Below are 18,341 nucleotides of genomic sequence, written 5' to 3' on the forward strand. Positions count from 1 at the left end.
ACATGTTGAAATGATTAACCCTAATTTTTTCACAACGGCGAAATATTGCAACGTGCCAAATATACAATTTGCAGATTTAGAAACTGATGCATTGTCAAAAAGATTGATAGACAACAAACACAATTAGTCAGCTCATAGAAGAATAAATTATTTATAAATAATGTCCACTTCGCACCAACTTCAAACAGCAAACTTATTTCAGGTACTTGTAATGAAAAATCCAACATCATTTTCCACTATCAAAATCAAGTCTTTACTACTTTAATCAGATCAAACCCGCGCATGAAGTTCTCTTTTATAATAGGATTAAAACGAGTAATGTGTAGTTCATAAAACCAACAATCTTGGGTTGTTAAGAAATATGTTTGTGAAACTCAATGTTGTATTAATTTTTGTTTCTAATTTTGAATGGTAACAAGCTGTTTTTTTATCCATTCCTTCTGGAAGATTTTTTTTTCAAATAATTTTGAAATAATTGATACATTTACAGGAAAATTGATTGATCTGACTTACTGTGCCTTGTTCATGAATATTTTGTTTTTATGTATTTTGTTTTGGTTTTTTTGTTGTGTTGTATGTCTCGGATATAAACGGAGTGAATTGAAATGTTTTATTTTCGATATGATGGTATTTCATTAAATTGGGGTACAGCAGTCAACATTGTGTTATAATCTTAATCACTATGAAAACAAACAACTATGTCAACAAATAAAACCAAATGGGATGTAGACACTCTATAGACAAAGCGCATAAGCAAAAACGAAAGAAGAATACGGTACCTAGAATCTATACCTCAAAACCATCATGTATTATTTGTGAAGTTGAAACGGAATATTTATCAACAAGGTCTTGGTATCTTCCGATGATCTTTTTTTTTAGAAAAAGGACAGGACGTTCTTTGGCATAACCCTGGTCCATCAACTTTCTGCTCAGACACTGGTGACGTTTTATGTAGATGGTATTTTGCTGCTAAGGTGGGGGAAATTTATAATTTCAAAATAAAAATGGTCTCTTTTGTCATAGATTCTGGTACTGAGATGACCGCTTATGTCAAATTCGAGGTATAAGTCTAAAAATGAGGCGGAGGAAGTTAATGCACAAACATATATTATAACAGATTCACGTTTTAGAATTATACAGGACTGCAACATGGTGTTATCCGCCCTAGACAAGCAAATGGCCTACCACTTGAAATTTCCACTATAGCTGATAAGATGAAGTTGGCAGGTTATGCTACTCATGCAGTTGGCAAATGGCATCTTGGATTTCACAAACAAGAATATTTGCCTACCAACAGAGGCTTTGAGACATTCTTTGATTTGTTAACGCTATTTTTAGTACTAAGTGTTGTTGTTTTTTAAATGTTTTGTCAGCTTCCAAATAAATTCTTTGACTTTTCTATTTCTGTCCGACGGCTTAAGACTGTATCAATCTTTAGCCTCCTTGCTTAAGACTGTATCAATCTTCAACAACCTTGTGGGATAGGAATTTGAAGAAAAGTCATCCAGCTGAGGAATATAAATTTCCGTAAGGGACGTTCCAGGTTGCGTGAGATGTATCAAATTCGCAATAAATCCCCAGTAACGGCCTTTAGTGGATAGTCCGTTTAAGGAGAGACCTCCTGCGCAAATCACAGACCTCTGTAAAATCATTTATTACATTGTTGATAATAAATGGCTCATTCGACTAAGACTATAAACATTCCGACCGTACCCAAATCTTAATTATGTATTTCTTTTGGCGGTCAAACATCGTTCCCTCTGATGTCCTATCTCAAAAACGATGAAAAGATAATCAACAATAACAAAAACAATACACAGAAATCTAAAGATGAATGAGGAACAAACCATGTCATAAACTGGGGTTGAACGCAGGTGCTCCGGATGTCTAATTAGTTCTCCCTCCACTAGTGGAACCGGTCGTGTTATTCACTGGTTGAAAATGTTTTATCCAACTGTATATAATTTAATTTTGGATGTAACACGTCTTCTGATTGGCTGAAAGTTTTTTTTTTCAATCAGCTCATAGACATAATTTTGTCATGTGAACGTGACGTCGTCAACGTTTTTACATGATTTACTCCTTAAAAATGGAATTTAGGTTTAAATTATAGGGAATGACTGTAATATTTTTCTGGCTATTCGAAATAACCTCAAAAATGTGGTGCACACTTTTAAATAACCCGCTACGCCGGTTATTCAATGTGCACCACATTTTTGATGTTATTTCTTCATAGACAGAAAAAATATTACAGTCATTCCCTATAATTTAATAATTTTAAATTCCATTTTTCTTTCTTGTTGAACTCATTAAAATCATACTTCATGATTATATTTTAAAGGCCATTGATTTACTTGGAGCAGAGGATTATTTCAATCATACAAGATGACGTGATCAATACTGTGGTATAGATCTTCGTAATAACACGAAACCCACAATGGCAAACGGGGTATACCCGACACACTTATTCAGCGAGAAAGTCGAAGAAATAATAAATGACCATGAGTCTTCTAAGGTAAATCAATACACACAAACTTATTGGTAATGGATATGTCAAATGAACACCATTTCAACGATCGGTACTGCACGTTTATTACTTAATATATGTAAAAAGTGTGTAGAAAACTTCCTACAACCTTCAAGTTTATTAAAACCTATACCACAAGCAAGTTCAAATCATGCCATGTCTAAAAAATAATGCACTAGGTCAATAATGGCGACCTAAGATCCGCAAACCAATGACATGTAAAACAACCAATATCTAATCTCAACGGTCTTTTGTCTGTATATGTGTATTTAAATTTAACAATGCTAGCTGTACGAAGAGTATGGTTTGATGACAATGATTAATAAGAGAAAAGAACGATTGCAATTGCAAATTAACAGAAAGGGGGAAATATTGTTTTAAAATCAAAGCATAAAAATAAATTAAACACAAAAAAGTGTTAATTTTTTCCAGATAATGTATGTATACATTAGTGTTGATGTAAGCTGTAAGTGTATTACATGAAGATTCAAATAATCTCGGGTAATGCAATAGACACCTTTAAAACATTTTGTTAAATGTCTGAGTTTAAAAGGAGTATTTCATATATTCATTTCAGCCACAGTTTATATACCTTCTATTCCAAGCAGTACACCAACCATTACAATTACCAGAGCATTACGCAATCCAATATAACAACATAAATGACAAAAAGAGAAGAATTTATGCAGGTAACCGTAAATTATCAAAACGTAAATAACAAAGAAAGGGTGTTGAGCGGATGAACATAAGAGAAGGATTTCATGAAATCATGGGATATAGAAAATAAGTCAATGGAACAAAAATGTTATTGCTGTAAGGAAAACATTGATAAGCTTGATATCAACAACTTTCAGAGACACAAATGTATTTGTCCCTTACAACAAAATAACTACACAGAACTTTTTTCAGAGATCAAAAGCAGAGCAATGCCCTAATATTTGTTATTGTCATTTTAAAAATATAAGCCCAGCATTCAGTAAAATAAGTAAGTCAACGTGAAAATTAATATTTATCCCAACGTCCTCACGTCGTATTATCGGAACAAAGAATATGTAAAAATTGCAATCAAAGACAAAAAAACGAAAAAGTAAAAAGTGAGACAAAAGAAGATATATTGAATGAAAATGTCGCCATCATAGAGATTGTAAATATTTCATAGTTTGCTAATTCTACGGGTGTTTATCTGGATATTAAATTACATGTTTAATGTTTTACTTTTGTCAAGTTTGAAAGGTTTATAGTATAATATTTTACAACAGGGATGGTGTCTGCTATGGACGAAGCCATTGGCAATATAACAGATGCATTAAAACAAAAAGGAATCTGGAACAATACGCTGATGGTCTTTTCTACAGGTAGAAGATTAAAAAAAATATTTGATAAAAAGTTCCTTAATCATTATTGTGGAAATATTAATTCATTAATGAATATCAATGCATACGTGGATACGGTGCATGTTGACTGATTGTAACCCTATGTATATATATATATATATATATATCCTCCTACTCTACGATCGTACGAGTAAAACTTTTCTAATTTTCTAAAATAATGAAAAAAATAATCCAATGCATAACATATCAACTGGTTCGATATATATAAGCGAGTGTTAAGGTCAGTAACTTGAAGACATTTTGAAACAAGTAATCTATTCTTCATAGGTTCTTTAATGTAACCGGCTTTTCGTATTCAATTTAATTCATCTGATGACAATCAAAATAGTAGCCATACATTGGATGAGATTCACGTTGGAATTAATAAAGTTTCATTTCCATTGATCATAACCGTCATTTTGGAGCGAGAGAATCCGAAGAACAATGAACCGATTTTGTGTGGTATAAATGAACTTTACTACTATCCTAACTTGGGGCCTTAATATTAGTAAAATGACACTTAAATTAAAAAATATACAAATAACATTCATGTACTTTAGTTACATTTAGTATTGTCAATTAATTATCTATGTAATAGATAATGGAACAAAAATAAATGGTGGTGGAAATAATTGGCCACTAAGAGAAGGAAAAGCCTCATTATGGGAAGGAGGAATGAGAGGGGTTGGATTTGTACATGCATGGTAATATGCTCAAAAATAAAGGAAGTATCTCAAAAGAATTAATTCACGTGACAGACTGGTTCCACATATTGGTTGGTCTTGCTGGAGGAGAACTAAACGACACACTTGATGGTTATCACCAATGGAAAACCATCAGGTAGGTAACAAATGACATACTAGTATAATTTTATGCTATTTTCTACAGAATGATTAGTCAAAATGAGTTTTTATCAGGTATGTAGCTCTTTTTTTTTATTGTGGTATGGGGGAGCAGGGTACTTGTATGTAGAATTTTTTTTTATTGTGGTAAGGGGGAGCTGGGTCCTTGTATATAGATCTTTTTTATTGTGGTATGGGGAACCTGGGTACTTGCCTATTATATCAATGAATTAAAATTGTTAGTGAAGATAACATAATGACCTTAAGTTGCTTTATCATACTTTTGATTTTAAAATTAGTCATCTAAAATGACGTTCTTCTTTCGATTTTGGAACAAAGCCATGTTCTAATTTCAATAGAACATGGGCTGCACGTGCATGATTGACGTCACAATTGATATTGCAACGTCAGTTGCATTTTAAACAACACCGGTGATAAAAATGGACATTTGAGTTGGTGTTGCTCGCTAGGAAATTAAATGATATTTCTTAATTTGATATTATGATTAATAATTGTATTGCTAAACAAACACAAGCGTTTTAACTAGCATTGTATTACGTCATGAAATAAAATAAACAAATTCTTTGAAATAATAATATTATTAACCGTGAGTTAATATTATATAATATTGCAAAACATATAAATATTTAACATACAATACATTTTTCTAATTTAGATATATTTGAAACATTTTTTTATTGTTCATCTTTCCTTTCGGAAAACCAAAACAAGTGTCACATTATAACATTTTTTTTTATACAAAACAGTGAAGAAATGGGAAGTCCCAGAAAAGTCCTTCTCCACAATATAGATCCATTGTTTTCCTAAATCTGTAGACAGAACATATAAAAACACGTTTGACAGTAGAACAAAAGCAGCATCAAGATATAAAGATTGGAAATTAATTACAGGAGATCCAGGTAAGAACAAAATAAAAAACAAATATTTAAAAGGGAATATAACAGAAACAATTCAACTAGGATTGCAACAACCATAAGCACGTGTATTAATTTACGAAAAATGAGAAGGATTGGAAAAGAGTGTGGCCAATGCTTTTATAAATATATAGCGAAACAAAATAATTATTACTGGATTATGTCTAATTAATTAAAAACAAAATACCCGTTTAAAGTCTTCAATCTTAACCAGCATATCTGAATTCGTGATTTCTTTTTGAGGATATGTAGTTGTGGATTTATTTTTCCAGTTTGAAGATTAAAATTTTTTTTATACAATTGTTGTAATATTGTCAAAATACAACCAAACTCGATTGAATATAATGAAAATTGGGGAAAAAAGAAAATAAACAAATAAATTCTTTAAAAAAAACGTAGAAACATGTCTTATTCCTTCGCAGCCCTTTTCATATTTAATTTACCTTCCTTTACATAGCAAGAAATTGGTAGGTACCTGATTTATAAAAAGATACACTATGATTTCATTGGAGCTGGAATTTAATAAATATTGACATTAGTAAGTGCAGTTCTTTGGTCGACATAACTTTAGAATCTTCTTATTCTTATTTTTCCTGTAGGAAGTGGAATCTGGATGCCTGACCCCAAATCTGGACGGACTGCAAAACATCCACATGAAAATAAAAACAAAAACGTTTGGTTATTCAATATCACCTACCGAATCTGTGGACTTGTCCTTGAAATATCCAGAAATGGTCAAAACATTGTTAGATATGCTGCAAACATTTAATAACACTGCAGTACCCTGCCGATTTCCAAACCCTGATCCCAGAAATGATCCAAGCAAACATGGCGGCCTATGGGGGCCGTGGTTATGAAAAAATATTTACTTTAATATGACTAATGTAAATGCTGCTGTCAGATCGTATGCAAATAAAGAACCTTTTATTTCGGCTTTGTTTCTACTTATGAAATGACGGATGAACACTAAATATATTATCATACGACAGAATAGCTTACTAGCATACAGTCATGGTTTATAGTTATTTTTTTTTGTGTAACGATAACAATAAAAAGTTGTTGCCGCCTCAGTAAACCACGGATAATGTTGAATATGAAATATAGAGATTACAACCGGAAACTTTTGTTTTATCCTTTTAAAACTTTTATGTTAAGATTCGAAAGATAAAGTTTCAACTTTATACATTTCTCTTGCGTTCAAAGCCAACTAAGCTAACTCATCATTAAATAGCAACTGTCATTTGTACTAGCATTGGACTTAATAGATTAAAACAAGAAAAACCTTTTCAGTGAAATCAATCAACTTGTGTTCATGTTCATACAGAGGAACAGGTGTTTTGTTTCGTGCTGATATACACAATCCGTTCTAGTGAAAACTTAAAGTCATATGATACTTCCAATTTGACAAAAAAGATGAATATGTTTTAAATAACATAATAGCTAATTTGTATGACAAACAACTACTTATTAAGAAAAAGCGTAATGTTATCCAAATATACGGGCAATTTACTGCTATTAATGAATCATTGTCTTCCCGTACTCTTATTCTCCAACAGCTTTTCCGTAGACAGTGACCTCAATCTGACCTCTCTCGTAGAAATTCTGCAATCGCGCTATGGAAGTGCAAAGGAAAAATCGTAGAAGAAGAAAAAAGATACCAACGTGAAAGAAGGCAGTATTCACCGATTCTAATAGAATATTTTGTATACACCAAAGCCTTGAAATAGGAAATCATAAAAACAACATACCACAACGCTCTCTATCGTCGAAATAAATTCTTACTTAGTGCTTACTTCAGTCCTATCTAGGTTGATTGTTTATCTTGTAATAATTCTTATACTTCGGCCTCAAAACTCGAAAGTTAATTAGCAGACAATGTTTTCGATCAACACTTACCGAATGAATGAAATTGTCAGTCATACGTTATGGGTTCGTATTAAGTCAAGGTAGCGCTTTGACATGTAATGAATGCCACTTTATGCTTGAAATTGAAGAATCTAGCAACACAATAGAACAAAGATCAATTTATATTCCATCACAAGAGCTACGATATTCAACACTCACGCATTAAAATAATAAAAAAAAAAAACACAAAAAAAAAATTAAAAAAAAAATTGGCAGCACATATACCGACCGTTATTCCACAAGAAAAAATGTATTGACTGCAACATTCTTCTTCCCTCACGAGGACAACCCATTCTTAAGCAACATATTTAGAATATATAAGGGTGTATTATAACAGATATTAGATACCTAAGAAGAAATTAGGAAAAGATGCATACGTTAAAAAAAAAGACATTTAAAACTAAAGTTCTAGGTTATACAGGCTATGACAATAGTTCTCCAGAAAGACAGGCATATCTATGACAATAGTTCTCAAGAAAGACAGGCATATCTATGACAATAGTTCTCCAGAAAGACAGGCATATCCTTCATGCCCTTCCTCGTGTCACTTAATACAGCTTGTCCAGTTGTCGAAGCGATAATTTGTCAAATTTGGTTCGGGTCATTATTGGTATAAGGAAACCCGATACACGATCGACCAGCTGGTAATGTCAACCGAAATCAGAATGAATGTGACCGCAACACCCTTTCAGGATCTGTATTAATATTTTTCCACAAATGCACATTGTAATTGACAACTCTTTGATGGGTTTTCTGAGACGCATTTACGTACTGTTACAAGCGTCTTTCGTAAGAAATTTAAATATTTCGCAACGATTCATGTCCAGAAAAATATGGAAAATATCAAATTTATTTTTAATCGATACGAAATAGGAGAATAGCTCGGTCAACTTGCACAACACACTTTTCTTCATGCTTCTAAAGCTCGTACACATAAATTATGTTTAAAAAATTTAGCTTCTAGCGTTCCTGATGAAGGTAAATCAGGAAAAGCGCTTCGGACGCATGACATTTCTAAAGTGTTGTTTTCATTTTTTTTTTTAACAATATACATACATTGTATATGTATTGGTGATAACACATACCTAGCTTATATACCATTTAAAATTATTTGTTTACTAGGTTATTGAACCATAAAACACCACGCGTCGACATATGTGCACATCGTAAGATACAATTTTATAAAGACAGAGAAATAATGCAGTGTCCACGAAATGAAAACGCTAAAGTATGATACGCATTGCTTTTGCTATATTGTGCTTCGCTACCACAGTCAGAACAAAACGGCAACCAAACATTTTGTTCATAATAGCCGACGATTATGGATATAATGATATTGGATATCATGGATCCGAGATCAAAACACCAGTTCTAGACAGACTTGCAGCAGGTGGCGTCAAACTAGAGAATTATTATGTCCAGCCGATTTGTTCTCCTACAAGGTCACAACTAATGACCGGAAGGTACCAGGTAAGATGTTATGACATTCTAAGCCACGTGTTAGTTTACCTGTAGTTTCTATAACATAATTATAACATACAGTACACAATACATGTCAATATTTATTTAGTATAATATGTGTATTAACAACATATATGTGCAGAAATAGTTAATGTACAAATAGTATGTTAAATATAACGTCCAGTCAAATCATGGAAATATATTTATAAAATTAAAAGATTGGGGAAATTAAGTATATATATTAGCCTATTTCCTAAGATGCAAGTTAATATTTTCTTAGGAGTCAACAGCTCAGTAAAGAATAAACAGCTAGGTTTTATAACTTAAATATGACAAAATATGAAAGTCAAAAGAGAAAGTCAACGACCTTTCTTATACTACAAAAATGACAAAAATAAAAACAATAAAAAAACAAACAAACTAATATGGCAGACAGTAAGTAACGATAATCACTGGATTATAGCAGCCGGCTTTGAACAGACTCAAAGAATAGGTAGGGTTTAACATGTTTGGGACCTAAAGTTGATCGACGAGGAGTTAATAAATATTGACTAAAAAGCGTAATAACAGTATACAGTAGAAAACGAGAAGATACCAAGGAACCAATACAAAACATTGGTCGGAAAAAGACAACACCATGCATGACAAAAAGAAAACAGAACTTACAAACGTCAGTCTACAAAATACTTCACAGAAAACTAGCACGAACCCCTAGCAAAAACCGGGTGTTAATCAAGTTATTATGGGTGGGCAGCAGTTCCTGCCCCACTACTTCACCCGTCGATTAGCTCCGGTAAAAATCCGTTTTTTTTTATTTCTATATTGTATGTGATGTGTTAATAGTTCTTCATTTTATTTACATTTTTATTTGTGATTAAGCATATTTAAAAAGATGAAGTAGACTGGTAAAAGTTATATCCATCCGACTTAGAACAATTAAGTTAATTAGTCGGACGTTAAACATCCCGAACTTACTAGCTAAATATAAGTTAGATAAAACAGAGTCTACATATAAGAAAAATGCGGCATATTTCCACTCAAATGTCACACTTGTCACATATATAAATGTTTATCTTTATTATTGCATTTTAAAATATTTTAACATGTTGAGCAATTTACCACCGATTTTCCCAGTATAAATGCTTCCATATAATATAAGCAAACAATCCCCTTTTTCAGATACATACAGGAATACAGCATGGCATTTTTTGGCCCTTGCAGCAGAACGGCCTTCCATTACAAGATCCAACTTTGGCAGACAAATTGAGGGAAGCAGGTTATTCCACGCATGCTGTAGGTAAATGGCATCTTGGATTCTTCAAAGAGGAATATTTACCAACAAATAGAGGATTTGACACATTTTTCGGTAAGTTACTTTCCCCCTAAGCCGAACAATAAGAAAACTAAGCTTAACGACAAAAAAAGGTAATATCAGTATTCCCATTGAAAACTTTCCATGCATTTATATGCAGCAACATTCTAGTAGTTGCTGCATATGGATTATGCTATCTCTCGGTTACTACAAGCGTTTGTTTCTTAACATAAGTTTATCGTTGAGGTAAGTTGCTTAGAAGTAAAAGTTCTAAATGGTGAAAAATAAATCCTAAATTCAAACGTTTTATGTCTGTTTTTTACCTTTTCTTACCATCACGAAATATCTGTGTCACTCCATTTTTCATAGTTTCCTCCTCCCTCTCTCGTTCATGACTTATCCCCTGATTTAATATACCAATATAAATACAACGAAGGTAAATCATAGCTTCTGGAGCATCCGAATTTACCCATAATTTTTTATGTTGTTGCTCTTTATTCTACGATTCTGTTTTAATGATTAGAGGACAGGTGTTTTCATTCTTTTTTTTTTGCCCTGGTTTTGTCTTCTTTTCTTCGAAACACGATATTTATTGCTCCTTCGTTTGAAAGAATTGCTGATAAACATGTGTCACTGTGTGTTCATTATGACGCACTATTAAAAAATTCAAGTCGAAACGAAACACTTAAAATTGGTCAAGAAAGATATACTATATCACTATTAAGTACAGAAATTATAAACGGTAAGTCTAAAAGACAATAAACGAACGAAACAAATCAAAAGCAACGATACAAGTGCGTGGATAATAATGAAAAACAGAAATGAACACCAAACATATAGAACTAATGCTTTCACAATACGAAGTCTTGTGAGTAGTAGGAGTGGTAATAATCGCTGTTGAGTCTCCGCTCTTGAGCGTCATCAATGGTTAAAATGATGGGAAGATACTGTCTTTTCCGTATACATGTATGTCTATGTTCATTTGTGACACCTCCATATGGCAACATTTGTAGAGATGCAATCAGTTAAGGTGGATTGTAACCTTATACTCAGAGACTTTCAGTACTGATATTATATAATTTCATTTATTATGACTGTAAATAATCCGTATATATATTTTGTTATTGTTCTTTTGCTAAAGTTGGATGTCACCTTAGTTGGATTTTGCTGTTCTGTTTAGACCCTTTTGATTTTTTTCAAAGGATATATTTTGGCTTTCCCCTCAAAAGGTTACCTAATGAAGGTTATTTTTTATATGCATATGTCGATTGTCGATCATGCTTTTTATGTAGCTTTTACGCAAATGTGACTTTACTTTCTCGAGGAAATCAGTATAGAGAATCATGCTCTTAAAAGCCGAACAACCGTACTATATTTATTCCATACGCAGCTGATAAAGGTGTTGTGTCTACGTGTTGCTACTCAGAAAAGAACATACACTGTCACAAATTTGAAAACTTTAATATGGAACAGGTGCTAACTGAAGGTCATGTGTGCATGTTTGATTTGGTTAACATCTTACTTTGTGGTAATTAGATATACAAATTTTCGGAAAAAAAACATATGCTTTTCAGATACAAATGTTTAGGAAATTGTATGCTCCTTTATGGTCATGTAGCTCTTCAACTGTTTCGGTTGTTATACATACTTGGCTTTCAAATATTCGGTTTAGAGTGTTCCTGATGAAGGTAAATCAAGAAAAACGCTTAGGGCGCATGCAATTTAAAAAAAGTGTTGTTTGCATTTTTTATGATAATTACAAAAAAATCTCGAAAATAAAATAAAACCGGAAAGACCTCTCTCGCCAACCATGGTTTCATCGCCATGTGGTTGAAGATGCTTAAGTACGTTAGTGGTATAAACCCAAACCAACCCTTCCTCCATTTATGGTCCCTTGGGGAGCCTATCAAACAATTTTGTGTTCTTGTGATCCTTTCTGTCTACGGATAGATGGAACTCAAGTATTGTTATACATAGATAATAGTAAATGAGAAGAGGATGCATTCAAGCGTCACAAATAACATTTGATACTTTCAATTTGTAACATAAATGTTCTGCAGTCAAAATAATGTTATCTTACATTTTATGTAAACTCCTTTACCTATCAAATTAGAAAGAAATACAAATAGTGCTTTATTTCTTTCTTTCTCGCTGTTTAACACGATTCTTCGAATTGAAGGTATTCTTAATGGAAAAGCCGATCATTACCAGTACAATGACTCTGCAATGGGAATAAATGGACTTGATCTGAGGGACGGAATACAGAGAGTCAATAATGAATATAGAGGACAATATTCTACTAACTTATATAGCAAGAAAGCTGTGGAAATTGTGGATAAACACGATTCAGAGAAAGTACGTATTATACGAATTTAATTAAAGTGTTTCAAAAACTGTGAAAAGTAAAATATGTATTATTTTCAATGTAACCATATAAAACATAGAGTAACACTATTAGTTAAGTTTGATTTGTTAATCAAAAGCGCATTCTCAATTGTCGTATTACATAATATTACTTTGAATTATTATTTTTAATTCAACAGCATTTACTCCAGGTTGTAATTATGCTAAACTAAATAAATATTCTGCAATTATCTTTTTATATTAGCTTAATGGTTCGTTTCACATAATACATATCCAATCCTGTATTTAGAAAAGCTATTCAACAAATGATTGATTTTATGGTGACATGAAAGAAAAAGATGTTAAAACATGGAAATCATTAAACATTGCCTTATGGAATTTGGAGTTTTCATGTTTGTTTGTTTGAAATTGTTACTATACATCCTCATATTATATTAAAGTGTTCTTAATCCATGTGAACATATTGAACAATACTAATACAATTATTCATTTAGTGTTTTATCATTTTCTGTCAGCCGCTTTTTATGTACCTGTCCTTCCAAGCAGTACACTTGCCATTACAAGTTCCAGAGAAGTATCTGAAACAGTACGGAGATATAAAAGATATGAACAGAAGAGTATATGCAGGTAAATACTAATACTGAAGATAATAATTGTTGTTTTACATTGTCTTTTTTTGCCTGTTATTTGAAAAGTCCATGGACAATCTTTGAAACTATAGCTGTTGGTTGATTTAATGAACATGCCTGCAATCCTTTGCTGTATTTTACTTTTTTTTATATAAGGGATAAATAGTGTATATTTATATAGAATAAATATTAACAAAATTACCGAACTCCAACTTTAATTAAAAATTAAAAAAGAGGGAGGTCCATAAAAATGACAAAATCAAACGGTAGACTATATCGATCAACGGGACGAATTGAAAACAAAGGTCATATTCCTGACTATGTTATGATACAGCAACACAAACAACACATCAAAACCCCTGACAGACGTCTTCTTATCTATTATGTCTCTGTCTCTTTCTTTATAGGTATGACATCGGCAATGGATGAGGCCATAGGCGATGTTGTGAAGTCTTTCGAGTCAAAGGGGTTATGGCAAGACACACTGTTGGTCTTCACAACAGGTAAACATAACTGTAAAAAGTTAAGTTTGATATGGTCGACCAAAAGTTTGTTTAAATAGCTGGATAATCCTTTTTTTTTAAAAGTTTTTAAGTATCTTAATTTGATGAATCAATCAGGTTGAAAGTCCAACATTTGATGGTTGGTGTGATATATTGAATTTATTATCCATTATCATTGGGATTCCTGTTACCTTTTTGTGTATTATGCAGCACATATGCGAGAATAGTACAAATATATATATCTTGCAGTATACAAGAAGTTTCAGATTATTCGGAAATACAACAAACTAAAAACTAACCACACACACAGACACCCCGCATCCTTCTGAAAAGACATCCTCTGCCTTGTAAAGTTATCAAAGTTCGCCTTAGATAGTAAGTTTTGTTGCACGTGTTATAATTTGATGTATTACAGACAATGGAGGACAAGTGTTGTACGGTGGAGACAACTGGCCATTAAGGGGTTGGAAAGGTTCTCTGTGGGAAGGAGGTATTAAAGCTGTTGGATTTGTTCACGGTCAAATGATCAAAAAGAAAGGCACCATTTCAAAAGAACTAATACATGTGTCTGATTGGTTTCCAACTTTGATTAATCTTGCAGATGGATCGTTGAAAAGAACGAATCCACTAGACGGTGTGGATCAATGGAGAACAATAAGGTATTGATTATTTGTGAATATGGCCGCCATCCTAACTTTTTTGTTAAATTTTTAAACACACTTGTACCTCACTAATGTGTGTTAAAATGCTGGATCAAAGTCACTGAAATACGTTTTTAATATATCTGAAGGAAATATTTTTGACTGTTAACTAGCAAAAACTCTGTTTAGAACTACATTTTGACAGAATATCATATTCTTACGATAGATTCTCCTATTTCAGTCTTCAAAATAATCTTATTCAATGCAGCAGGGATTCAATCTTTCAAATGTGGAACGTTACCCTATACTCTTTTACGTTGTAAGTAAACGCTATTTGAACAGTTTAAAGTTAAGAACATTTGGTCTGATTGCCAATGAGACAACTCTCCAACAGAGACCAAATGACGTATATGTAAGCAATCATAGGTCACCGAACGGCTTCAACAATGAGCAAAACCAAACCGTATAGTAAGCTATAAAAGGTCCCAAGTGACAAAATGCAAAACAATTCAAACGAGAAAACCAACGACCTGATTTATGTACAAAACAATGAACGAAAACAAATATTATAGACAGCGACCAGACCCGACAAGAAATTTGCAACATATTAAAGATATCAAGACATTATTGATTATGATTGTTCTTGAATAAGACTATAACAAGACTTGATATAAAAATCAGATGTGGTATGATTGCCAATGAAACAACTCTCCCGGAGACCAAATGACATAGAAGTTAACAAAAAGAGGTCACCGTACGACCTTCAACAATGAGCAAAACCCATACCTATTGATATCCTATTTATATGTGTTTTGAGACTGCTTTTGTTTAGGACTTGATGCCCATCAAACTGCAAACTGTAAACGAAGTCATTTAGGAAAATTTGATATGAATGATCGATCTTTAATCTTCTCTGTTAGATTTCTTCACAACTTTTAATAATTAGGGGGATTTAGAGCATGTCATACTGTAAAGTTGCTCTAACTTGGCTAATGTATATTAAAAATTATATTAACTTTTTTTTAATCAATACTAGGATATGAAAAAATAAACAAACAGCCGTACTTTGTTCCAACGGACAGGTTTCTTACAATATATAACAAACATCAACAATATAAGTCCCTTCAAATTCAATGGAGGGATGGTCAATCAAGCTATAGATTAAGAAAAGTCTAAAACCAAGCTCTTCTTTTTAAAAAATTCATAGAACTAAAATATTTGTTCGAGTCGATTTAATGTTGGTCACAATATGTGCAGATTTTTACAGTTCTTAATTCAATCTTATGAATGATATGAAAGAGTTGTTTTAATTGTGATTCAGTTTGTAAAAATGAGATATCAAATCAACACTGAAAGGCCCCTTTTCAGACTCAAAGAAAGCAGTTGGAAATCAAATAAACGTTCAATTCACTTATTCCTTTCTTATTTATTAATCTTTACCTGAATTCCCCTTTGATTTCTTATCCAGGTTTGGCTATATATTGGTCCTTTTTGGTTTTATCTGATGCTTGTCAATGTTTGTAGTAGTAAGGGTTTTAATTTTTAAAACATTTCTCTAGCATGACTGAATAAAGATGCATTATTTATTGCAGTAGAATTGGTACTGTTTAATGTTATCAACTCAAAAATATATTAGTAAATTTATTTTAATTAAACCCACAATACAATTAGATTTTTTTATTCTGCAAAATTTACTAATGATGCTCAACAGAAAAATAAAATCGTTTTAATTGCAATACAACTCGTCTCCTTTGTGTTATTCAAATGGTGTATTGACACTCAAAATACAACAACTTAGTGTCTATGTGTGTTTGTTAACTAGTTATGGCGAACAGAGTCAACGAAAGACAATTCTACACAACATAGACCCATTGATGTCACATGCTGGAGAACGAAAATCTGGTAAACAGTTTGATGCTAGAGAGAGAGCAGCACTTCGACATAATGAATGGAAAATTATTACAGGCGATCCAGGTAAGAACACAAAAAGTACAATTCATTGATATAGTTATTCTGTAACAATTTTCCACAATAGTCTTCAACAGCTAGTTGGATCTATCAGCAGAATCATTTATCATACTTAATAATAAAAAGGCACAATTCCGCAAAAGTCAAAGGAAATAAAAAGTTGGTTTCTATCGAAATCGTCTTTCGATGTTGCATTGTCCAGAGTTTGAAAGGTCATTTAATTGTCTTAACCATGAAATAATCGTGAATTCGAGGAGATAACATTATTTTTTATGAGCTATAAGTTTATTAACTTAAGTCTTTCTATTCTCTCATTGCTGTTCGGACAGCATATTTTGGCTGTACAATTTTTTTTATTTGTTTAATAAATGTTTCAAAAGTTTCTTTTTATTCCATTGGTGAAGGGCATGCTTTTGATTTAAAGTAATAATTCGGGCCAAGATACTGTCTTATAATAATTATCAACAAAACAAAATTACAACGGAACATTTGTGTACTTCAATAATCGAAGCCAGAAATATTGAAGACACCAAAGGCTTAATCAAAAGACAAGAAAAACTTGATCTTACAAAGATTTAGTATTTCTCCATATATTTTAGGAAATGGGTCCTGGATATATACATCAACTCGAGGACAGAACCAGAATAAACTGTATGAAAGGCCAAATGATAAAAACATTTGGCTCTTCAACATTGAAAATGACCCTTATGAAAAGCATGATTTATCGACAAAAAGACCAGAGGTTGTGTTTGATTTACTCGAGATGTTGGCAAATTTCGCATTGACATCGGTGCCTTGCTTTTATCCTGAAAATGACTTCATGGCCGATCCAAAATACCACGAGGGGTATTGGGGTCCATGGATTCACACTCAAGTGATAACGGAAGAACTTAGCCGTCCTTCTTACACGAAGACTTTTAGATATTCACTGCTGTCGATTATTATTCTTGTTCTTTATTGTCTTTATTATCGATATATGAAACGAAAGCGTTCACATAAAAGTAGTCCTTGTTAGATACGAAAGAGGTTGAAATGGTGTATTTTTGATAGAGAAAAAATGAGAAAATGTAATTAAAATGTATGAAATATTTTTGAAAATGTGTGCGAAAGATTTGTTTTTCATGTGCGGGAAATATGTATAAAAATGTATAAAAAGATTTGCTTAATAGCTATTTCTGTGTGTTTAACAAGTCAATATATGATGTGTTGATTCAGCTTCGTCTGAGGAATTTGAAACCAATTTTTACAATTTGGAAGTAAAAAAAAACAATGTGATATGATATCTGGCCACACAACATTTTCAAAGCAAGAGCACATACACCAAACGGACAGAAATAAAACACCAAGTGAAGTCAACTTTGCTTGGATTTGTGGCAACCCTTATAACAATTTTATAATCTAAGGAAATTTGCAGCCAAAATGTATCATTTAAATTAAACAAATACCGTGGCAATGGACACTTGGGGATGTAAATCTCCGGAACTGATAATTCAAAAGCAGCAATACGTTTACTTCGTACTTTATTCGGTCTTTTTAACTTTCTTGATTTGAGCGTCACTGATGAGTCTTTTGCAGACAACGCGCGTCTGACGTACACACATTTTTGTAATCCTGGTACATTGTAACTATGTCTATGATGAGTTTATATACCGTCCCAGATGTAGACAAATGTATGATATGCTTTCCGTTTGCAAAGCTCTTGTTTTATCATATACGAATGAGATCTGCTGTGTCCCAAGTTGTGCTGTTGATGTCGCTCCTATCTCTTATAATCCTTTGGAATAACAAATCATGTAAACTTCAGTAGAAGGTTATGGTTTACAACCTACAGAAAGTGTAGTAATCATATTAAAAACCAGTAGTGAATTGAAAAAAACAACT

General features: G+C 32.4%; 2 protein-coding genes across 3 annotated transcripts in view; one reads left to right on the top strand and one right to left on the bottom strand.

Annotated features, from left to right (window-relative positions):
- Positions 1-18,341, bottom strand: part of LOC127728151 (40S ribosomal protein S18) — an 821,762-nt gene that overhangs the window by 141,076 nt on the left and 662,345 nt on the right. The window lies entirely within an intron of this gene.
- Positions 8,691-17,632, top strand: LOC127728072 (arylsulfatase B-like). Its single transcript, XM_052235266.1, has 9 exons — positions 8,691-9,052; positions 10,223-10,409; positions 12,535-12,710; positions 13,235-13,346; positions 13,756-13,851; positions 14,267-14,510; positions 14,734-14,811; positions 16,315-16,466; positions 17,060-17,632. The coding sequence occupies exons 1-9, from the start codon at positions 8,813-8,815 to the stop codon at positions 17,473-17,475; spliced, it is 1,701 nt and encodes a 566-aa protein (XP_052091226.1). The 5' UTR covers positions 8,691-8,812; the 3' UTR covers positions 17,476-17,632.

The sequence above is a fragment of the Mytilus californianus genome, unplaced genomic scaffold, assembly GCF_021869535.1.
Source record: "Mytilus californianus isolate M0D057914Y unplaced genomic scaffold, xbMytCali1.0.p SCAF_2, whole genome shotgun sequence".
NCBI classification, from domain to species: Eukaryota; Metazoa; Mollusca; class Bivalvia; order Mytilida; family Mytilidae; genus Mytilus; species Mytilus californianus.

Coding starts and splice junctions, on each gene's coding strand:
- LOC127728072 (XM_052235266.1), top strand. CDS start 8,813: ATGATACGCATTGCTTTTGCTATATTGTGCTTCGCTACCACAGTCAGA. Junction 9,053..10,222: donor TAATGACCGGAAGGTACCAG/GTAAGATGTTAT, acceptor CCCCTTTTTCAG/ATACATACAGGAATACAGCA. Junction 13,852..14,266: donor ACTGTTGGTCTTCACAACAG/GTAAACATAACT, acceptor GATGTATTACAG/ACAATGGAGGACAAGTGTTG.